The sequence below is a fragment of the Chelonoidis abingdonii genome, chromosome 4 (assembly GCF_003597395.2).
Source record: "Chelonoidis abingdonii isolate Lonesome George chromosome 4, CheloAbing_2.0, whole genome shotgun sequence".
In the NCBI taxonomy this organism is placed as follows: Eukaryota; Metazoa; Chordata; order Testudines; family Testudinidae; genus Chelonoidis; species Chelonoidis abingdonii.
Genome location: NC_133772.1, coordinates 58334416 through 58358388, shown reverse-complemented (window position 1 = coordinate 58358388; position 23973 = coordinate 58334416). Strand labels below are relative to the sequence as shown.

General features: G+C 43.1%; 2 protein-coding genes across 2 annotated transcripts in view; one reads left to right on the top strand and one right to left on the bottom strand.

Annotated features, from left to right (window-relative positions):
- The window catches only part of TCP11L1 (t-complex 11 like 1), a 30786-nt gene extending 15619 nt beyond the window's left edge, over window positions 1-15167 (top strand). The window contains exons 7-11 of the mRNA XM_032791670.2: window positions 510-646; window positions 9157-9353; window positions 11746-11927; window positions 12512-12684; window positions 13199-15167. Coding sequence (XP_032647561.1) covers window positions 510-646; window positions 9157-9353; window positions 11746-11927; window positions 12512-12684; window positions 13199-13419 — 910 coding nt within the window. The 3' untranslated portion in view covers window positions 13420-15167. The remainder of the gene's footprint in view (window positions 1-509; window positions 647-9156; window positions 9354-11745; window positions 11928-12511; window positions 12685-13198) is intronic.
- A 2919-nt stretch (window positions 15168-18086) lies between these two features.
- The window catches only part of CSTF3 (cleavage stimulation factor subunit 3), a 77104-nt gene continuing 71217 nt past the window's right edge, over window positions 18087-23973 (bottom strand). The window contains exons 16-21 of the mRNA XM_032791669.2: window positions 23782-23851; window positions 22503-22698; window positions 21134-21287; window positions 20349-20443; window positions 20125-20185; window positions 18087-18765 (exon numbers count right to left, since the gene is read on the bottom strand). Coding sequence (XP_032647560.1) covers window positions 18563-18765; window positions 20125-20185; window positions 20349-20443; window positions 21134-21287; window positions 22503-22698; window positions 23782-23851 — 779 coding nt within the window. The 3' untranslated portion in view covers window positions 18087-18562. The remainder of the gene's footprint in view (window positions 18766-20124; window positions 20186-20348; window positions 20444-21133; window positions 21288-22502; window positions 22699-23781; window positions 23852-23973) is intronic.

Here is a 23973-nt window from a genome sequence, read left to right as displayed (position 1 = left end):
CTAAGACATTTCCTAACTTTATAGTCTCCAAGAGTAAGGATTTCCTTAGAGGAAAATACCGTTTTTGTTTTTGTTTTTTGTTTTTTTTCTTGGAAACTGGAAATGTTTACATGTAAGTAAATGTTGGAGTTAATTTCTTCCATGGCCTTTTCACTTTTATTTAGCTCCCTCGCGGAGAATAGATGCACAGGTCAGAGTATATGTTAGGCTTGGAATTCAAGACTTTTTCCTAAATTCAGCATGTGATGACATGTCCCAAGAGAACTGATCTGTGAAAAGAACTCTAGTACATTCTCAGAAGTTTCTTTATAGGGAAACAAGCCTCATTACCCTGGTGCTTTTCCCCAAGACTTCAAGCTCCATGTAAATACTTGCCATGCTTTTTTAATGTTCTTAATAGCTCATTTCCTTGGACAATCTATGCTAAGTAAGTCTTGCAAATTGTACATTTTAAACATGTGCAGCCCTGCTTGAAAGAATAACATATTTTTCTTTTCTTTTCTCTTCAGAGCAATTTTCTCTGTATTAAACTTAATGAAAATGGACATGGCTAATTTTGCTATCAGTAGCATTAGGCCGCATTTAATGCAACAATCTGTTGAATATGAAAGAGAGAAGTTTCAGAAGATTTTTGAGAAACAGCCAAGTATGACCTTTTTTTTTTTTTTTTTTTTTTTTTTTTTTTTTTTTCCCTCTTCTGAATTATGTGCCTTTGCATGTTGGTGTCACAAACACAAAACAACCCATCAAATTCAGTATTTTGTTACATTGCTCCGTAATTCAAATAGAGGCCTGGTCTACACTATGCGTTTATACTGATTTTAGCAGCTTTAAACCGATTTAACGCTGCACCCGTCCACACAATGAGGCCCTTTATATCAATATAAAGGGCTCTTTAAACCGGTTTCTGTACTCCTCCCCGACGAGAGGAGTAGAGCTGAAATCGGTATTACCATATCGATGGGTAGCGGCGCAAATCAACGTATTGGCTTCCGGGCGGTATCACAGTGCACTACTGTGACCACTTGGAAAGCAAATCTGACTTGATGCATGGCCAGGTAGACAGAAAAGCCACGCGAACTTTGAATTACATTCCTGGTTTGCGCTGGAGCTCTGATCAGCACGGGCAATGCAGTCCCAAATCCAAAGCAGCTCCAGCATGGCCGTTATGGAGATACTGGATTGATAGCTGTTGGTTGGAGAAAATCTGTTTATCAGTGCTCTGTACAGAGACAATGCCAAAGCATTTGAAAAAATCTCCAGGGTAGTGTATACAGTCCACAGCCGTTGCTGTGTGACAAGCGTAATGAAAGCAAAGACAAATGGACGCTGCGGAGGCGGTGACTGGGGCGTCAGCTATACCCTAGTCCCACGTCTCCAAAGTATCTGCATTCTTGGTCTGAGTCCAATGCCTGTAGGTCAAACATTGTTGTGGTGGTTCAGGGTATCTCGTCAATTTACTTCCCTTCCACCCCCGTGAAAGAAAGGGGAAATCGTTTGTTGACTTTTTCAATTCACCGTATGTCTAAACTTACTGTGGTAGACGTGTGCTGGGCCTGAACAGCGACTCCTCTCCCCTCCCTTCCCCGTGGAACGGTACAGATGCACAGTAGGACTGGTGAGCCATCCTCCTTATTCTCAGAGTAGTCCTGGCTGCCTCAGGTGAGGTTCTGGTGCTTTGAGGCCAGGGCGCCTGAGTGTAAAAACATAGTAATGGACTCCGGTTATTCCTGGCAGATCAGTACAGAACGGCTGATAACTGTCTATCATACAACTGGGGGCATGAACTCCATACAGCCCCCCCGCCATGTCTAAAGAAAGATCTGTACTGCCTGACTATCATAGCAGATGGAGGTGCCTCCTCTGCATTATCTCACTAAAGGAGCAGTGTTCTGCATTCTATTTGTACGGTCATTACACACGAATTGGGGCGACGTGCAATGGTCAGCCGAGCAGAGGGTTGGGGAGTGGAGAGAGCGACGCAGGGGGTTGTTTGCAGGGGCACCCCGTAAAGAATAGCAGGCACTACATTTCCGTGTGGTATCGGACACGGAGCGGACTGGTCGATCTGGTTCTCTGGTCATGGATCGTGTCTAGTAGACTTGCACCATTTTGAAGGAGGACTACTGCTATTTGTTAGATACATACGTAAGGCGACGGAATGGGCGGGGGTCATCCCATTTTGGTCTTTGGCCCCCGGCCGACCTCAGCGTAAGGTCACCAGGCACCCATGACAGCAGCGAGCGTAAGAATGATGATACACCTCTCTGCTACTTGCAAAGGCAATGACGCTGCTGTGTGGCGCTGCAGACTGACCTCGACGAGCGGCATCAGAATACCATACGGCTGACAGTGATAAGGCAAACGGGCCTCTGGTTGCCATGCATGGCGTCCTGCCAGGGCAATCAGGAAAAGGGCGCGAATGATTGTCTGCTCTGCTGTGCTTACGGAGGAGGAATGAAGTACACATTAACACCAGAATCACCCGCGCACTGTTTTCCACCATCAGGCATTGGATTCTCAATCAGATTCCAAGGGGGGAGACTGCAGGAAAAGCGGTACTAGCACTTTGTAACTGTTTGTCTTCGAGATGTGTGCTCATCTATTCCATCTGGTGGGCCGCGCTGCGTGCACGTTCGTCAGAAGATTTTCCTAGCACACCGTGGGTCAGCTGGGCCCTGGGGGCACTGCTATGGCACGAATATATACCCTGCGACCGTCCGTCCTCAGTCCTTCTTGGCTACTTGACAGGGGAAGGAGGTGGTTTGGGATGGCGATATGAGCAACACATCTTGAAGAACAACAGTTACAAAGGTGAGTAACCGTCTTTTCTTCTTCGAATGCTTGCTCATATCCATTCCAATTAGATGAATCCCAAGCCTTACCTAGGCGGTGGGGTCGGAGTGCGATACTGCAGAATGCAAAACTGCTGAGCCGAAGGCTGCATCGTCTCTGGATTGTTGCACCAGGGCATAATGGAAAGTAAAGGTGTGTACTGAAGACCATGTAGCTGCTCGACATATCTCCTGAATAGGTACTTGAGCTAAGAAGGCGGCCGATGAGGCCTAGGCCCTGGTAGAATGTGCAGTAATATGATCTGGAGAGGCATGAGCTAGATCATAGCAAGTCCGGATGCACGCTGTTACCCAGGACGAAATCCTCTGAGAAGAGACGGGTTGGCCTTTCATCCAGTCTGCCACTGCAACAAAGAGTTGGGGCGTTTTGCGGAAGGGCCTCGTTCGGTCAATGTAGGGCGCTCGCCTTCTATAGACATCGAGCGAATGCAACTGCTGCTCCCTACGAGATGTATGCGGTTTGGGGAAGAAGACTGGGAGGAATATGTCCTGGTTGAGATGAAAGGCCGAGACTACTTTAGGGAGGAACGCCGGATGTGGACGTAACGGCACCTTGTCCTTGTGGAACACCATGTATGGTGGGTCCACCATCAGAGCCCGAAGCTCAGAGACTCTCCTAGCCAATGTGATGGCTACAAGGGAGGTTGTTTTCCATGACAAATAGAGGAGTGAGTAGGTTGCCAATGGCTTGAATGGAGGGGACGTAAGTCTCGTCAGGACTAAACTGAGGTCCCAGGAAGGGGTGGGGCGTCGTACTAGAGGGTATAGACGCGCCAAGCCTTTGAGGAACCTCGAGACCATAGGGTGGGAGAAGACGCAGTGAGTACCTTCTCCGGAGTGGGAAGTGGAAATAGCAGCCAAGTGCACTCGCAAAGATGAGATAGCGAGGCCTTGCTGTTTAAGATACCAGAGGTAGTCCAAAATAGTGGGGATGGGAATCTCCGTAGTTGCGACATTCAGCGTTTGACACCAGCAGGAAAACCGCTTCCACTTGGCCAAGTAAGTAGACCGAGTGGAAGGTTTTCTGCTACCCAGGAGTACCTCTTGCACCGGGGCAGAGCAGCGTAACTCCAATTGGGTTAACCATGCAGGAGCCACGCTATGAGATGGAGGGATTGCAGGTCTGGGTGGTGAAGCCTGCTGTGGTCCTGCGTTATCAGATCCTGATGAAGGGGCAGGGGGATCAGGTTGGCTATCGAGTGGTCCAGCAACGTGGTGTACCAGTGTTGTTGGGGCCACGCAGGGGCGATCAGGATCAGGCAAGCCCTGTCCCTGCGAAGCTTACAAGAACCCTGTGCACCATCGGGAAGGGTGGAAAGGCGTAAAGCAGGTGGTTTACCCAAGAGATTAGGAAGGTGTCCAATATTGAGCCCGGGGCAAGACCTTGGAAGGAGCAGAAACTCTGACACTTCCTGTCACTGCGGGAAGCGAAGAGGTCTATGTGGGGAAAGCCCCACTTCTGGAAGATGGAATGTACAATGTCTGGGCGAAGCGACCACTCGTGGGAGAGAGAGGATCTGCTGAGATGGTCTGCCAGAGTGTTCCGGACCCCTGGGAGGAAGGACACTACAAGGTCTATAGAGTGGGCTATGCAAAATTCCCACAGTTGGATTGCCTCCTGACAAAGGGGGGAGGATCGAGTTCCTCCCTGCTTGTTTATGTAGTGCATAGCCGTTGTGTTGTCCGTAAGCACTAGAACACAACAGCCCTGCAGATGTTGTTGGAACGTCTGGCACGCGAGGCGGACTGCTCTCAGCTCCCGGACTTTTATGTGCAACGCTAGCTCTTGAGATGACCAAAGGACTTGCATCTGACGATGGCCTAGGTGCGCCCCCCAGCTGAGAGACGACACGTCCGTCGTTAGGGATACTGAGGCCTGTCTCGGTTGGAACGGCATTCCTGCACACACCAGGGAAGGTGTTAGCCACCAGTTGAGGGAGCCTAAAACACTCTGAGGAACGGTGACAACCATGTCTATGGCGTCCCTGCCTGGGCGGTAAACTGAGGTGAGCCAGGTTTGAAGGGGATGCAGACGTAGTTTGGCATGCTTGGTTACAAAAGTGGATGCGGCCATGTAACCGAGAAGGCTGAGGCAGGTGCAAGCCGAGGTCGTCGGAAAAGTTTGGAGGCTTTCTATAACCGAAACTAGTGCTCGAAACCGGGGCAGTGGAAGGCAGGCTGTTGCGAGTTTGGAGTCTAGAATGGCCCCAATGAATTCTATTCTTTGAGTGGGCACTAGAGTAGACTTCTCTAGACTGATCATCAGGCCCAACCGCTCAAATAGGTCTGTGATGGCAACATGCCTGGTGACTTGGGCCTCGGAGGTCCTGCGAATAAGCCAGTCGTCTAGGTAAGGAAAGACGTGTATTCGCCGACGACGGAGGAAGGTAGCCACTACAGCCATGCACTTTGTAAACATGTGCAGGGTGGCAGAGAAGCCAAACGGAAGGACCGCAAATTGAAAATGTTGGTGGTGCACCATAAACCGTAGGTACCGTCTGTGCGGAGGGTAAATGGCAATGTGAAAGTATGCGTCCTTCGTGTCGAGAGCAGCATACCAGTCTGTGGGATCCAAGGATGGGATGATGGTCCCCAGGGACACCATGAGGAACTTCAGCTTCTTCAGAAACACGTTGAGTCCGCGCAGGTCCAGGATGGGTCGGAGACCTCCTTTTGCCTTGGGGATTAGGAAATATCAGGAGTAAAATCTCTGCCTCTGAATTCCTCCGGTACCTCCTCTATAGCTCCGATGGAAAGGAGCGTACAAACCTCTTGCCAGAGGAATTGCTCGTGAGAGGGGTCCCTGAAGAGGGACGGGGAGGGAGGGAGCGAAATAAATTGGAGGTGGTATCCAAATTCCACCGTGCGTAGGACCCAACAGTCCGAGGTTAATTGGGCCCACGCAGGGAGGAAGGAGGAAAGGGGGTTTGAAAACTGAAGGGGATCCTGGGGAAGGACTGGTGCTCTGCTCTCGGGCACACCTTCAAAAGTTCAGTTTGGGTCCCGCTGATGGTTTGGCGGGACCATTATTCTGGCCCCCTTGGGAACCGGATTGCCGTCTGCGGTTCCCGCGACGCCTTTTGCCAAAGTCCTGTCGTGGCCTGGGTGGGGGGTAAGGGCGCTGAGGCTGGGTACGGAAGGACCTTCGTTGGGTTTGCGGAGTATGCATCCCGAGGGAACGCATAATGATGCGATTATCCTTGAGACTCTGGAGTCTAGGGTCCGTTTTCTGAGAGAAAAGGTCCTGTCCATCAAACGGAAGGTCCTGGATAGTGTGTTGCAGTTCAGGAGGTAGGCCTGACACCTGCAGCCACGATATCCTCCTCATCCTAATTCCCGAGGCCACGGTTCTGGTCACTGAATCAGCAGCGTCGAGTGAGGCCTTTAGGGAAGTCCGTGCCACTTTCTTCCCTTCCTCCAGAAGGGCTTGGAATTCCTGGCGGGCGTCCTGTGGGACCAGTTCAGCGAACTTACCCACCGACTGCCGGGTATTATAATTATATCTGCTGAGCAGGGCCTGTTAGTTAGCCACCTGCAGTTGGAGGCCTCTGGCAGAGTAGACTTTACATCCCAGTAGGTCCATCCGTCTAGCCTCCCACGATTTCGGGGCGGGGGCTTGCTGGCCATGGCGCTCTCGCTCATTCACAGATTGAACGACCAGAGAGCATGGAGGAGGTTGGGTATATAAGTATTCGTACCCTTTAGAGGGTACCATTTATTTCCTTTCCATGCCTCTGGCCGTGGGAGGGATAGACCCCGGAGATTGCCAAATGGTGTCCGCTTTGGCTTGGAAGGAACGGATGAATGGCAAAGCCACGCGAGTTGGCGCATCCGCCGACAGTATGTCTATGACCAGGTCTTCCACCTCTGGGACCTCCTCCACCTGGAGATTGATATTTAAGGCGACTCGCCTCAGAAGGTCCTGGTGGGCTTGGAGGTCGATTGGGGGCGGGCCCGATGAGGAAGTACCGGCCACTGCCTCGTCTGGTGAAGAGGAGGATGAGAGACCTGGGACGACTGGCTCATGCAGTGACACCTGTTCCGGAGGAACATCAGGGTCCAGGAACACCTGAGGGTCTGGCGCCAGAGCAGATTCGTCTGTACCCGCTGGAGGGGGGCAGCTAACAGTGGCCTCTGGTGTGCGATGTTCCGACGGGGCGGAACGAGATGGTACCGTGGGTTCGCCTTGGGCTTGGTGATATGCCCAAGGTGTCCAAAAGGACCACTGATGAGGCGCTTGTTCTGGGCCCTGAGCCTCCTGGAGGACACGGCTATGCATCTCTGAATCCCCGTAGGCGGTGCTATCAGCATGCGAAGACTCAGATGGGTGCCGTGACGGCCATGGCGGAGCAGAGAGCACGTGAGGAGGAGCCCTGTGTGCAGGGTACCGTACGTTGTGCCGCACCAGAGAGGGGTACCAGGAGTCGTACCAGTGCCGAGAGGGTGACCGGGACCTGTGACCAGCGCGGTGCCGGGAGGTCGACGGGGATCGAGAAGCTCTATGGTGAGAGCGGCTGTGGCGTGAACTGTGCTGGGAGCTGGACCACCGTCTTGAATATCGGTCTGGTGAGCGGGATCTTGAGTGGTGCCGCGAGTACGACCGGTACCGAGAAGGAGATCGGTACCGGGACTGCGAGTGGCGCCTAGATCGGGACTGGTGGCGAGATTGAGAGCGCTGGTGAGACCTCGATCTTGAGTGCTGCCTGCCTGCGGCTTCAATGGAAGGTGGCCTGACCAGGGCAGGTTTCCCTGTTGATGTAACAACCCGCACTGGCGGTGCTGGGGGTTGAGGCAGCGTGGGCTCCGTTAGGGCAATGAGTTCCCTCGCCGTCGAAAAGGTCTCTGGTGTGGTGGGAACGATAAGCTCTACCGAGGCGTGTGCCGGGGAGCTGTCATGCACCGGACTCGACGGCTCTTGCATGGCTGGAATCAACGGTGCCGAGATTGCCAGTGCAGCGGCAGTTGCTGGTGTCGGGTGGCTCAGTTTCGGCTGCTGCTCAGACTGCGGTGCAGATATTGGAGCCGCAGGAGCTTTGAGCTTTCTGGCATGCGGGGAGAGGGAGCTGTGCCGGGCTGGCTTCTGGGCCGGTGCCGGTTGGTGCCGGGACGTCTTCGCGGTGACGGTGCTCTCCGGTGCCAACAAGGCACTTCTCCCCGGCACAGATTGTGCGGCACTCGGTGCCGAAGACGGAGGAGTGAGGGCTGCCTCCATTAGGAGCTGCTTAAGGCAAAAGTCCCACTCCTTTTTTGTCCGTGGCTTAAACGACTTGCAACTCCGGCACTTATCTGCAAGATGGGATTCCCCCAGGCCCTTTAGGCAGGAGTCGTGAGGGTCTTCCGTTGGCATCGGCCACCGGCAGGCCGAGCATGGTTTGAAACCCGGTGAACCAGGCATGGGCCTGGGCACCGAGAGAGGGGAAGGGGCTAATCCCCAACCCTCTGAACTATATACACTAACTACGTTTACACAAGGGTATTTAAAAGTATTAACTACAACTATAAAACTAAATTATATACACAATAAGTACTAGAACGAGTGAATAGCTAGGGAAGTGGAGATCAGCTGAGCTGCGCTCCACTGTTTCAATGACCGACATGGGCGGTAAGAAGGAACTGAGGAGCGGACGGGTCGGCAGGGGTATATATTCGGTGCCATAGCGGCGCCATGCCAGGGGGCGCCCAGCTGACCCACCGGGTGTTGCTAGGGTAAAAATCTTCCGATGAATGTGCACGCGGCGCGCACACACCTACCTGGAATGGATATGAGCAAGCACTCGAAGAACAACTATGGGATAGCTACCCACAGTGGTAGTCCAGAAATCGACGCTAGCCTCGGTACATGGACGCACACCACCGAATTATTGTGCTTTGTGTGGCTGCGTGCACTCGACTTTATACAATCTGTTTTACAAAACCGGTTTATGTAAAATCGGAATAATCCTGTAGTGTAGACGTACCCAGAGATACCTCTGGTCCCTAGGCTTCAATTCTACATTTAAAAACAAGAAACAAACCCAGACCCAGGATATCAGTATAATATATGACACTATAAATCAGCATCAACATGCTAGTCTGTAGTACTGCTAGATTAATTTGTGGTTTCCATCCACAAAGTTTTCTGTGTTAAATCTGTTTTGGTATCTTCCAAAGTTGTGAATCATAAAGTAAATAAAATGCATCTCAGTAACTAGCACCATGGGTAGTAGGAAAGACTAGTAGTGGTATTATTTGAAAACTATTCATGAGGGAAGAAGATAACAACTCCTGAAAGTAAGATTTTTACCAAAATGCTTTCTTTCAGATTCACTAGACTTTGTCACCGACTGGCTGCAAGAAGCATCAGATGATCTTGCCAATTTGAGGTGTAAAAATTCACCTTCCCCTGGTGTTGGTGGTGCTGCTGCTAGTGGAGTTCCTGTATTGTGTCCTGCTGCTGTACAGAATTGGGCATATCTAAAGCTGCTTAAGTGGGATCATGTGCACAGGCCTTTCCCAGAAGTAGGTATTTAAGAGATGATGTAGCTTTTTATTTAATTTTCTACACTGTTTTTGGTGATATAGCAGAAATCATTTGGATCTGTAACCTTGTTCTTGACATAAAATACTAAAAGATTTAGGATTTAACTGGAGCTGTTGCAGTTCTTTTAATAGGATAACTCCATTCTGAATTCATTTTCAGTTTTGGAAAAAAAAAAAAAAAAAAAAAATTTAACTGAAGGTGAGGTAGCGTAATCTACTGTCTAGATCACTGGACTGGGACTCAGGAGATTTGGGTTCTGTTCTTGGCTCTGTGTCACTGCACAAGTCATTTCCTTTTCTGTGCCTCTGTTTTCCCTCCCACCATTTTTCTATCTTGTCTATTTAGATTGTAAGCTCTTCAGGACTGGGATGGTCTAATACTTTGCACAGTCCTCAGCACAGGAGTGTTCCAGTCTCAGTGGGACCCCTGGATGTTACTGTAATACAAATCCTAATGTATTCTTTTCATCAGGTTACTTTTAACAGGTGTTCCTTTAGGGTGTTGCACTATGAATTTTCTCTATATGATTTTGTAATTTTCTGTGGGTTTTATATATGTATATATCAGTCTCAAACACTGTCACATGGTCTCTCACTACAGCAGTTCATAAACTGTATTATGTTATGTGAGTTGTAGCTACTGTAAAGAGAAAAAATGCTTCAGAGTTCTTTCTGCATGGCTGAGCAGATGTTTTGATTACTAATGTCTGGTTTTATGCATGCAAAATACCTCTGTTTAATAGTTGTTTGTGTATGAGGCTTACAGCATAAATCTCAGGGTTTACGATTTTGCAGGAGAAGAATTGTCTGTCTTTCTAAGACCTGGACAGCTAGTTAATTGCTGGGAAGATTCTGAACCCAAACTCCTGAATTTAAACTAGATTTACAACCTTCAGCTTGTTGCAGAAGCACTGCAGCTAGATTCTGTTGTACCACTATAAACCTAGAGTTATTCCATTGACTTTGACCATTGTATTCAGTTTGGAGGAGAAGCATAAGGGATATGGTGTGTCGAGAACTGACATTGAGTTAAGTAATCAAACAGCTATTTACCCACCCAGGATGAACACTCCACAAAATCTTTCCCCTTTATGGTAGTTGTAACTTGTATCTTATGAACCATCTCATGTATTTCCCTGTAACTCTGTTTTGAGAGGAAGGCACGTGTGAAAGAGTTCAGAAAAATAACATTCACAACTGAGCTACAAAGGTTTACATTGTTCACTATAAATTATGATTGGTGTAATGCGATCCATTAATTGATAACTCTCGTGCTTTATTTTGAATGTAGTAACCCAATAAGTTAACTTTTTATCTCAAAAGGAGAATATTTTGATTCGTTTGTCTTGAAACAAATCCATCTGTAATAGAAGTTGAGTAATTCAAAGATGAAACCTAAGCATTTTTTAAAACATTCTTTTATTTTGTGAATTGAATTAGTGCTCATTAAAGCAAGGGGTTGAAGACGTTAAAACCAGGCTCTGTGCAAGTTTACCAACACAGCTCTGTTAAATCACTTTGGTTCTCACCTGCTAATCCCTGATATGCCACTCCTGGATCTTTCTGGAGCACACACTGCCTATCATGCTGAGTTTTAATAAATGTAAATGGTGGTATTTGGATGGAAACAAATGTCCTCTAAGCACTAAGATGAGACATTTACTGAGACTTAATCTTGCATCTGCCTTAGGATAAAAAATGTAAAATGGATACAAACATCTTCAGTGCATAAACCAGCCACTAACCAGTGTAGAAAGATTTCTCCCATAGGAAGGTTATTCTATAATTGTTCATTGTGGATTTCTTGCACTGTCCACTGTTACAGGGAAAACATCAGATTAGATGGACCATATTTGACTAGACTGATTGTGTAATTAGGTGTTGGAAATAAGACTGGTGCACTATCCCACTGCAACACCAATCCCTTGAAGGGCCCTAGAGAGAGGAATCTCTAGTAATTATCTAACTGTAACCATCGTAAAAGCTTTTAATTTTAAAGAGGACTGTTTTCTGAGTAATGCATCTTTTTGATATATACTAACAGTGACCTTGAATTCTACTCCTATCTGGGAAATCGGGTTTTAGGAGTGAATACGGAAATTTTGTAGGAGAAGCAAATGGAGATAAAATGATTCCTCTCTGGGCTTCCAAACATGCTGCTTACAGAGCACCTCTTTATGGATTTTACTCAGAGTGGCATTGGTACCACTGGCCCATCCGTCAAATGAATGGAACACTGATACAATTTTGAAGTCTGTGTACTAATGGAATTTAGTTTTCAGAATAATCTTCTTTATGTTACGTGACCTCCCAATTTCATTTTCACTATACTTTGTTAACCCAGCATTTTGATTTTACTCTATCTTTGCAGACATTGTTAATGGACCATACCCGCTTTCAGGAAATGCAGCTGGAGCTGGAACAGCTCACCTTGACTGGTGCTATCCTCCTGGTCATGTTCAACATAGCGGGTGCAGCACTTTCCAATCTGCCAGGGTTTGCTGACAAAATCAAAACCATTATAAAGGTGTTGTTGACGGGAATGCATCTTCCGTGAGTATCTGAATGACTCCTACCTCCCATCTCTCAGCTATGTTATGTTCAATTGTTGAAGTGGTGGTTGATGGCTTAATTTTGTTGTGATCCTAGTAAGTATTGAGTGCATGGGCTTCTCTTACTCTCTTGACTTCAAGAAACTTAGGGAAGGATAGAAGGACAAGTGATTAGAATGGAGGGCTTGCACTCACACAAGCGTATAAGGCTAGCAGTTTTTCCTAAGGAAATTAACCACCTTATTCCTTTCCTCCCCATCCGACATGCCTGTGCCAAACAATTAATTTGCTGTTATTACTATTTTTCATGCAAAGTCTTCTACCAAGTCCACAGCCTTATGTTGGCAGTTAACCATGCTTCATAGCTTGGACCAGTCCCTCTCCATCCTTCACAATATTGTTTGTTCTATACATGTGTGCAGACACCTGTTGGTTTAGGGTGACTGACATAGACAGCGGTGGTGAGAGGAACAAGTGTTTTGTTAATATATAGGCAGCTCAAATCAATATAATTTGTAAAGAGTCAAAATAAATGACTAAGCAACAATCTTTAAGGAATGGTTTACTCCTTCATGTTCTCTCTAGCTCCTTTAACCTGAGTGAATCTTTGGCTACTGTTGGTGAGAAGGTCTGTGCTGAAGTTAATAGCTGTCTTTCCCAACATGGATTCATGCCATTCACAACTGAGAAAGAGATTGCACTTAAAGGACAGATCCAGACATTGGGAAACTCTGACAACACCATATGCAAATTGATAGGTAATCTTGGAGTGTCTATGCAGTGTTCTCAAACATGTTTTTTTTCTTTTGCTGCTAGTAAACCCACTGAATAACCTGTTTTGTATAATTTTAATATTTATTATTTAATAACACTTGCGTCTGATGTATGGTGAGCCACTAGACAAAGTTGAGTGCCTTACCTTGACCTCTTGGGCAGCTCAGCAACTCTGAAAATCAGGTCAGAATTTTCAAGTGTAGTTGCCCAAGTTTCAACTGTAGAAGTGATCTTTGAATTCCTAAACTTGGATCTTCACTGAGCTGTCCAGCCACCTGCATCACCAAGTCTACTGCCTGAAGTTGTAGTTATTTAAAATGATCTTCTCAGGCAGTAGAATATAATGTTGGGATCTATGCTCGGAGGAGGCTCTGGATTGAAGTACATAACATAGGATGTGCTCACCAGTTTTTTTGGTAGTTCACCATGGAGGAAGATCACATGCATTGTTCTTGTTTTGTATTTAAAAACACCTTGGTCCTTTTTTCCCCCCGCCAGATTCTCGAATCCAGGCATTTTTGGAGAGCTATCTGACTTCTGGTCATCAGAAATCATTTCCTGATATTCCTGGGGGATTAGGCCCTATTCAAAGAGAGATGGAAGAAATTGCTGTCAAGTATGTTCGCCTTGTCAACTATAACAAGATGGTGTTCAGCCCGTACTATGATGTGATCCTCAGCAAACTACTGAATAAGGAAGAATCCCAATTGTTAGGGTAATCAGAAGAATCGTCATACCAGTTTGTATGCTATCTAGATAGTGTTAATTTTGTCTGCTAAAAAAAATTGCAACTAACTTGGCTTTGGAAAATGGCATTCCATTAAAACATAGTTTTATTACTGTAATTCAATAGCACTGATTCTGAAGGGGAAAATTATGTATAAGTTGATAGGTGCTTTGAATTAAATGGTAACTAGATACATTTTTAGCATAAGTATTCATGCTGAAGGTATGTTCCTTAATTTTATGGCTGTAGTTTTTGCTACTGAGCAGATGTTAGATAAGATTAAAAATGCAGTCTGGTTGTACAATTGCTTAAATTGCTGATTTTGTGGCAGGGGGCTTTTTGTAGCATTCTAACTCTCCAGTTTACCATGAAGTTAGTGTATGCGTTCATCTAGAGAAGATTAGCAAAGGTCTCTTCCATACTGAGTGATTTGGCCTTCCAAAATCCTGTTTTAACAACTGAAGAAATAATTTAAAATGTGAGATGTAAGAAACTTGAATCATGGTGGTTAAGAGCAGGCCCAAACATAGCACTTTATTGTAACAGTATAAGGCTACTAGTCTTTCTGCTAATCACATTTTTTCTATAGTAATTTTTGCTCTCTATCTGCAAATAAGTTACCAAAAACATCATATGATTATATTTTGTAGTGAATTTTCTGGTTATCAAATAACTGTCTTCTTTTATGTACAGTATTACAAGGGTGACCAGTCTATAAGATTGCAGCTGTATTTATCTCTTTGTAAAACTTTCAGGTGGCCAAGAGAAATGTTTTGATAAGAGTGGCATTTCTTGCCTTTCTTTTGCTGATAGTTGACTCCTTTTTATATGAAATACTAATTTAAAAATTAACATTTTCAGAAGATGGATAAAGACTTATGCATTGAATTTCAGGCATGAGGAAATTTCCTCTTTTTTTCTAAAACTGTGACTTATGAGACAATTATATGCTCATGGTATGTTTCAATTTCAGTGATATTTCTGAAACGAAGATTTTAAATGGTAACTTTAAAAGGTGTATTAGGAAATGAACTATTTAAAGTTCATTTGAAGTCATGAGAGAATATTTAGTGTTAGATGCTTTTTCATGTTTTACAGATGTTCTTGAACTCAAAGTATTTTAGATTCTTGAAGATAACTAGCAAGATTTTCTCTAAATGCACTCTGAAGGACTTCTGATCGTACTAATTCATAAAATATGGAAATCTAAACTTTTCTTGGAAGTAAATTTAAGGTTTAGGACAGTGAAAAGCAAAACTGAAACTTTTTTCAGCGGCTAGAACCCATCAGGTTGAGTAAGAAATAGTTGCCAAAGTTCTTAGCATCTCAGATAATATAAGGTGAAGTGAGCTCTTGTTAATAGGTGGGTACCTTGTCCTAAGAGTTTTGGGGTGGGGGACGCTATGAGAAAAATAGAATATTTACTGTATTCTGAAATGAAGAATTTACAAGAAGGCCATTTTTTGACACTATTAATTAATAAAATAAACTGGTTGACTAGTCAGTCACATTCAACAGAACAGTGGTAAGGGAGGTACCCTGGAGTACTTATACTTCCCTTCACATTTTGAAATTTCATTAGCTCCTAGGGCTTGAACTGAGAGCGGTTGTACGGCTCTTAACAGTTTTCTGCTCTTTGGGGAAGAGGGAATAAAATAACAATAGCTTTACTTGCTTGATGTATCACCACATTAGTGTATTAAATCAATCTCAAACTTTGGTTGCCCAATGCAAAACAAAGCTTACCTCATTTTTATGATTACAAAACTGCCAACAATATTAGGAAACCATTTTCTTCGCTGGATGGTTCTTTTGGGTGAACGCCTGAAAATATATATATGAACATTCTTTAGTAAATTGAAAATAAGTAGCTTAAGCTCAGAAGTTTGTCTAGCACTATTTTTTTGTATTGTCCGTGTTCTATTCTACTCTTGGTCTCACTGGTGCCCCTCAATCCCTTTGTTCTCTGCCTGTGGCACGTAATAGTCTAGTCTTCTATGGGTTGTAATACTTTGGCCTAATTTCAGTTGTTGGATTTAGCGTGTAGGTGCTGGGTGGTACTGGTGGCACACAAGAGTTCAGACTAGATGACTCTGGCCTTTAAATGCTATACTTTCCATAGATAGAAGTTACTGAGGGCATTTCTTGCTCGTCTGCAAGCATTGGTACTACATTTCTCCATACCTTTTGTGTAGTGTCAGTGTGATCTTAACACTCTTGTGTATTCGCAGTGGATGCTTCAAACCTATTACAGCAGATGGTGCTCTTAAATTGTAATAACCCAAACGCTGCTGCAGCTCCAAAGCTATGTTTTGATTTTCACCTCAACAGTTCCTGAGAGACAGAAACTACTCTGCTTGTGATATTCTTGTTTGAGATCTAAGTGTACAGGTTCTAAATTGCTTCTGTTTATATTTCAGCAGTGCCCAAATCCTCCATTAAAGGCAGTGATTTACAATCTTAAAAACAGTGCTGGGGAAAAGGACACACTGCACAGAGTGATCAGTGCATCTTTCTAGTACCACTACATCCATTTTTGTTTGTTATGATATGGGAGGAGGGCCATAGAGACACAGCTGAACTGTTTAAGGTTTGTTTTTTTAATGGATTTTTTTTTTCATTTTCACACTCCTCTGTACATCCTGGTTCTCAGGCCATCGGCACAGTTCCTAGTGTAATTTCTAGCCCAGTTTTGTAGATTCAAGTTGTTCAGTGAAAGCTCCTAAACCCCTGACTACTGTACCCTGAAACCTTTTGAGTGATTATTTCAAAGTTGGAACAAGACAGAGCTTGATGCCAAAATGAGAAGTAGGAGTCATGAGCTGATATGTGAAATTGAGGTTTAAGGCTAAAATTTTCAAACCTGCTTCTTGTGTGCTCAGCCCTCCTGAAAATAAAACTACTTAATGAGATGTTTAAATATGGACTTAACCACCCAGGTCTGAAAATCTTTAGAGTAGGTTTCTAAGGGAGGAATACACACACCAGTAGCAGAGGTGAGGTGACTGACACAACTCACTCTGAGCCCCATATGGCTGAGCTTTCTTATTTATGTTGTGCTGTAGCAGTGTTTGGAAAATCTTGCACAGTTCCAGGTTTACACTTGAGTACCTCCACTGGTTCCCCTACCAGCTTTGTTTAAAAATACACCAAATCAGTTCTGCTTTGGTTTTCTTACTACATTTATCACTGATCGCTTACAAACCAACCTACATGCTTAATACTAAAACGAGTATACTGAAACAGTTTCTCATGAGCAGAGACTGTATAAGCTTAGCATCGATTGAGTAAATGCTGTGATAAGTACGTCAGGATGGGTGATTCGTTGTATGGATAAGTAATGGTCAACTACTGAATTGTGGGATAAATGCCTTCTTGCTTAATGTAGGAGATCACCCCCATTTAGACACAAAGCTGCAAAGTCTAGATGTCCGTGAGTGCCAGCTCCTGCTTACTGTTCAACACACTGTACTGACCACATGAGCACCATGCACGGGTGTAAGTCCTGTCTTTCACAATATTGAGTTTTATTCCTAAAGCTCTTTTTTTTTTTTTTTTTTTTTTTTTAAAGAAGTTAATCTAGGCAGCAGGCACATTGGTCGAGGTTGGGGTGATGTACTAGCAGAGAGCCAATGACTCCATGTTTGGGCTTTATCAGTCTTGTAGATAGTGTAAGTAAGTTGCTGCTGTGTTGGAATGTTTATTTGGGGCATTTGTTACCTACTACTAAATTTTAAGTGTGTCCCTTTTTAAATATTACTATGTCACATTTCAGTTACTTTTCCCAGGTGTTCTAATTGTTGGGTGACAAGCTAAACTGAAAAATATTCTTCTGATAAAGTCCCTTTAAAAAATAAATTCAGATAAGTGTGGCAAAGGCCAGCAACTGGAACCTGATTCAGCTTGTGTGTGCTGTTTCATGCAGCCACACTTGCTCCCCATTTTAGGGTTCTGTGCCAAACAGATGAGGGCCTACCTCTGTAAATACCCCCCTCTACGCTTCACCTTGTTTCCCATTAAATGAAAGTATGGTCCTACTTACATATGGTTACTATGCAATTCCTATTGCAAATTCAACTTACACACAGTGAAGCATATACTTTACTGACTGAATATGTCCACCTCTTCAAATCTCACTGGTACCACTACACTACAGCTATCCACATGAGTGGTCAGAATTTAAGTTTGTCTTATGTAGTAAGAGCCGGTATAATCTGGAGGGAAAAAAACCACTAACTATTAATGTGGAATATTAAGGTGCAAGTTTAAATGCAATCTAAGAGAGATGTACAATTACACTGAAGCTGCTTCAAGAAATATCATTAACTTAAAGATTTTTTTAAAACCACTGCAGTTGTTTGAGCTTGTTTTTGCCTGTAAACTAAAGATGGTAACAGTGGATAAAATTAATGCAGGACTAACAGTAGTTATTGAAATTTCAATATACAAAGTGTGCATCTGATAATTTATCTTGGGGTGTTGTCAGTTCTTTTCATTTTTGCTTTGGAATGAGGAAATGAATTATCTTCCAACTTTGGGGAGGGGCCAGAACTCTGAAACCAGCATCAGGAATTACCTCCCAGCAAATTTCTCTTTTAAGGCTGCTTTGTTTGGTTGATGTAAGAGTGTATACACATACAATCTGAATGAGACATGAAGTTTTTGATATCTTTTAATGGAATGTTTTTCCATTTTAAAACTACAAAACAGATTCCATACATTCTGCCATAAATAAAAACAAACAATAAGGCAGGACACTACATGAGCAAACTGAGAACAACTGTTTTCCAGGAACTGTGAATTAAAAATGCTTCACAATTATAAGCCATCCAGTTTTTAAAATAAAACTGTTGAAAGCCCCACAAGACTTCAAGTGGTAGATGTAAACACACTTGAAGAGGAACAAAATGCAATTCAGACATTTTGTGCTATTGTTTTTGAAAACCTAATTTTGTTTAGAGCTCTTTCTAAGACTCCGCTGATCAAGAACCATACAGTATAAAGAGGTACCACAGTAACAAAACCTCATTGTTGAGATGTTTGTTAAAAACGGTTGTCCCTTTTTAAACATTTGACATAAGAGGCAAAAAAAATCTCTTAATACAAGTCTTTCACAGTCTGATTTGGAACCTGTTTCATCGGATTCTCTTTTGCTGTCTTGCTCTGTATATGTCATGTACAGGAGGAACCACTGATCCCTTCTCCTCTTCATCATCAGAATCTTCATTTGGTCTCTTGACAGCTTTATTGAACAGAGTATTATTCTCCACAGGTCCATTGCCTTCCACAGTTAATTCAGGCAGGCCTCCGGTAATTATTCTTACAGCTTCATCAACAGCTTTGAAACAAGAAAGATAAATCGGCTTCAGAAACTGTTTTTTCCTTGATGAGGAAAACAAGTCAGCAAAGTATTAAGTTGCTCTGGACACTATGCAGGTGTACTGAGATACACTGCTGAAAACAGAAGAGAAATGAGTTGCCCTTTATCAAAGGCTATGCTGCTATAAAAGAGTTAAATCAAAATGTGTTGCCAAGGGGGGAATAGAGTTCACACTGAATGCTGTAGCTTAGTTTGCTAAAGCAGGACTTTTTGCCTGTGAAATGTTATGTTTCAGAAACTTCCTAACAAGGCATTCCTTCCACATTTCTCAGTTTCACTTAACATTTCTGTAATACAATGCTTGATTAGAATGTAACTTAACAAGGACATGAAAAAAGATGGTTAATTTAAGCCACTGATTAGATCCACTGCATTTTGGACAATGAAGAATTTTGCCATTTTACTCCTTACAAACACTTGAGTGTGTGTGTTCAGGATACTATAATTTACAAAAAAAAAACACTTTACTTTAAAAATAACAAGGCATCTTCTCCATTTAGGGAATTCCCAAAATCTAAGTCATCTCACTGGATGTCAGTTTTGGAAGAAAAATAATGAGTGAGCCAAAAACTACGCTCTACTGCATGGGAAAACATCTTCAGGAGAAAGTGAAGTGAAATTTACTGCTTTTACTTTTGAGTCAGGTCAGCTGCATGCTACTTTGAGAAAGTGGAAACTGATGTCTAAAGTACTCTACTCTATAGAAGGAAAATGCCATCTGTAGTGTCCCTACCTAAGGTGACTTTCTCCTATAACAAGAGAGACTTAGGTTTTAGTTTCAGGTCTGGTCACTTTCTCAACATCTTCACCCTATATTGGATCATGTTCTACTCTAAGCTCTGGAGCTACGGGTTTTATAGGGGACCAGACACAAGGTAAAGAAAGACACTTGATCAATTTCAATCTCTTGTTCAGTATACAGCCACATTCTGAACTGTTATTGCATACTCTAAAATGGCCAATGCTTTTTAAGTTTATGAAATGTGTATTTGGGGAATGAAAAGGTGTATGCCCAGGTCCAGCCCTGGGGTTTTTATTAGCTGAGTTATGAACCATTCACCTAAGGACATTTATAATGGAAAGTTTATAGCTGCACTAACAGAAACAATAATAAATCAGAGAATTTCAGAAATATATTGACCCAATAATTCTCCTCTCTTTATTATAGGGAAATCTCAGATAATCAAATGGCCGCAAACAGCAGCCTAATCTCAGTACAGATTTCCTCTGTAAGAGGCTGTATAACTATCCCCACACTCACCTTGCACTGCCATGTTGCTACTTCAATGACAGAAAATAAAAATGGAGAACACTTACTTTCTGGCATTTTGCATCTTCGAAAAATCTCCATGAGTTCATCCACTTGCACAAAAGGGCCCTGTAATGGGAGAAGAATTTAGATAACTGACTAGGAACTATTTGCACATTACTGGAAACATTAAGTAGCACAGTATATATATAATTCATTCATTAAAGCACTCTACTGAAGTGTATGTACTAGGCGGGAAGCCTGTGGAATATATTAAATTATTGAAACAAACCTGAAAACACACAGGAGGTGGGAGGAGCTTCATTAAAACTACAGCAGCTGGTGGGACTGGAAATACACCGCCTGGCACAGGATGCAAACCTGGAGCTATTGAGGAAAAGAACAGTATAAATCAAATGTGAATGGTAGAGTAATTCAAGCTTTAGATCTCTTGTATGAGACAGAAATGAATAATGGGCAGATGTAATTTAAAAGTACATTTTGTCATTGTCTTCAGCTATCTGAATCCTATAGTATAAAACAGTTGTTCTCACACTTTTATACTGGTGCCCCTTTCACATAGCAAGCCTCTGAGTGCGGACCCCCCCCCTTTATAAATATATAAAAAAGTGTTTTTAATTTAACATTAAAAATGCTAGCGGCAAAGCAGGGCTTGGGGTGGAGACTGACAGCTCACGACCTGCTGAAGGGTCCCGAGCCCCACTCTGAGAACCCCTGGTATAAAGCAATCTACAACATCTTATTACAGCTAGCAGAAGCCTCAGGGCCAGATTCTGCAACCCTTTCTCATGCCTACCTTAGTCTGGCATCTGTTCAGCAAAGACTTAAGTCTATCCCAATCGAGCAAAGCACTTAAGAACCAACTTTAGATGTGCATAAATTCTTCTGAAGTCCCAATGGGATTTAAGCAGATGCCTAAAGTTGGAGCTTTTCGGCACGGGGGCTTCATGAGTAGCTCAGTTAAATTCAATGGGATGGCTTGATGTGAGTTAGGGGGCGGTAACAGGTCCCTGAATGAAATTTTTTAACCTTAACACGACTAAACTCTTGACTTACGTGCTAAATGTCTTGGCTGAAATGGAATCATCTGCTGTGTGTCTGGTTTTGGGTATTCAGGTTTTCTGTCCACTTCATCTTTTAGAACAGGCACTATAGAAGGAGCCACCACAGGGTCTGGAATAATGGCTGCTAACTTGGCACGTGAGACATCCTGAAAACACAAATTAGAGAGCACTGAACCAGGGAATTTAGTAATTTCATGTTTTAAATTACACAAAGCAATATCATAGTAGGAATTAAAGATAGATGGACAATCTCAGCTACATTTTTTCTAATGCTTTCTGAAGACATTTGTTCAATCTATTCAAATGTAGGTACCTTAGGAGGTACCTGGATTCCATATGTAGGCTATGACAGTTCTGCTTTGAGGCCCCAGCTGAGATCAGACTCCATTGTTGTAGGCACAGTACAATGATTATGGGCTTGTCTAAATACAAGGTTTGCCAGCTTAAGTTAAATGGGTTTTAAAACAGTTAAACTGACGCAAATCACTGTGTGGACACTCCTATGTGTGTTTAAACCTGACATATAATGGTTGTTCTTGCATCTGCAAAACATTTTCTCTCATCTCATTTGTGGAAACAGCTAAACCATTTTAATTGAAACGTCACCAAAGAAACAAAAAACATCAGTATGAGGCCTGCACCCGCACTGGAAATTTCAGCTCAGCAGAAATAAGAAGATATACTCAAAACAGTATCTTAAAATGGAAAAAATGTTAGGCAACCTTAAAGGCTTTCCTACTTGCACCATCTGAAACGTGGTTGTGTCCATATATTGTGTGTATTTATAAACATTTTATGTTTTAATAATGTGTATACATATATATTTTTTTTAAGTATGAGTCCCATGAACACAAAGACTTAACACCAGCCCTGCTTCCAACAAGGATTGTTTGTAAACAATGTTTAGGCTCAATCCTCCATATATGAGCAGTTCAATTGAAGCCAATAAGCCAATTCTCATAAGGAATACTCACATGAAGCAGGCTCGCATGATCAGGTTCTTTATGAACAATTTTGGAACACAACAAGTGACTCTGAAACACCCAATGCTATTAACTCCATGCTAGATCAGATCTGGGTCCAGCTAAAACAACTAAAAATTACAAGCAGCCTATAGTACTAACAGCCCAATCTTGCTTTATTTGAAACTCAGTGGCAAAAATCAATGGCGAAACTTCCACCGGGAGCAGGATCAGGCTCAAAATGAAAGAATAAAACCCTAATCAATGCACCCGTTTTTATTTTTTCTTGTCTGTCAATGAAAACTTTAAGGCAAGTGCAAGATGAAGTGAGACAGTGTTACAGGACTGCTCCAGATCTCAAAAGAACTATCACAAAATTAAATTTTCTCAGCTACCTACCTTGTAACCAAGAGCTTTAAGTTCACTTGCAGAGCAAGGGTACAAATCCATGAACTTGTACCTATCTACCAGCAGAGCTGTCTCTTTACCCTCGTATTCTTCTTTGAAGGCTGTAAACCTCCGTTTTTCCACTTTAAGTATACTAGCTAGATCACCAATGTTACTTTCAAAAGCTAAAAATCGGGCCCAGATTTCTCTGTGAAAGAAAACAGGTAAAGGGAATAAATGATTGATTGGGGGAAAGCTACGCTGAATCCCTCCTACTTGTAAAGATACACAAGATGACAAACTCCAATTAAGGTGATTAGGAAACATGGACATTACCATTTAATAAACAACTTCAAGTATCTGTTTTATGTGCATGCATAACAGTAACACTAATACTATGCTCCTAATAATCTCTCTCATTTTTATAACACCTTTCCTTCCAATAGACGTTATAGCATTTTACAAACTATATACCACTGCAGTGATGTGGAGGGCAGCAAGAGAGAGAAACCAACCAATGCAGCGTGTTCTGCACAATTGTAAATCCCAACTTCTTTGCAGAAAATCTTACACAGCTTGGTAAGAAGGGATCTGAGCACATATATCTGGGCTCAATTCAACTTTCATTTTAGCTTCCCAGCCCACCTTTCAGGAGATTTTGGCTTCTAAACTCTATACTTCAGTTCCCCTTTCTTTGAAATTGGATAAAAATTATTCTCTCTCAGAGAATCAGAAGCAACAAACTGAGGCATGAATGAGCAGAGCAGTGGAACATTTGACTATGATGCATAGGTCTTGTAATATAAGGCTTGTGGCTATTTCCCTGCGGGGGAGCACCAGGGCTTGTAGTCTTGTTGGAAGAACTGCGTTTAATAGAGGAGAGGGTGGAAGCATGACTGACAGAGTTAGGGACCAGATGAGAAAGGGCTGCAAGCTCATCTATGATGTTTTTGCATTGTGGTTATTTCTTTGTTTTTTGTACTTCTTGTAAAGTCCCTCTCCCATCAGTTCCCATCTCACCTTCTCTCAGGTCCTTGCATTATTCCCCACAATCTTTCCCTTCCTTTCCCAAAATGGCAGGGAACAATATCGTGATCATCAGTATCATCGGCTAAAGGTGTTTATGTTGTCACCAGTGCTGTAGTCCAAGGGGTGAATTCTCTGCCCTTTCCTTTAGGTGGGATTATGAGGGAAAGTACACCTGCAGCAATTCTTCTCCTTAATTTGTGATGTTTAAGCTTTAAAGGTGGGTTTTCAAGGATAGAAAAACAAAATAATTTGACAAACTTACCCAGATTTCTCTGGTGGGAGGCTTCCTGAGGTTAAAACACGTTCAAACAAAACTCTTGTATTATTGTCCTCTAAAAAAAATAAAAATATATTAAGTCCAGTTCCAAATCTGTATCTGTTCAGAGAAATTTGTCATTCAAGTGAAAAATAAAAGATTGTTCCAACGATATGATGCTCTGACTTTATTTAATTT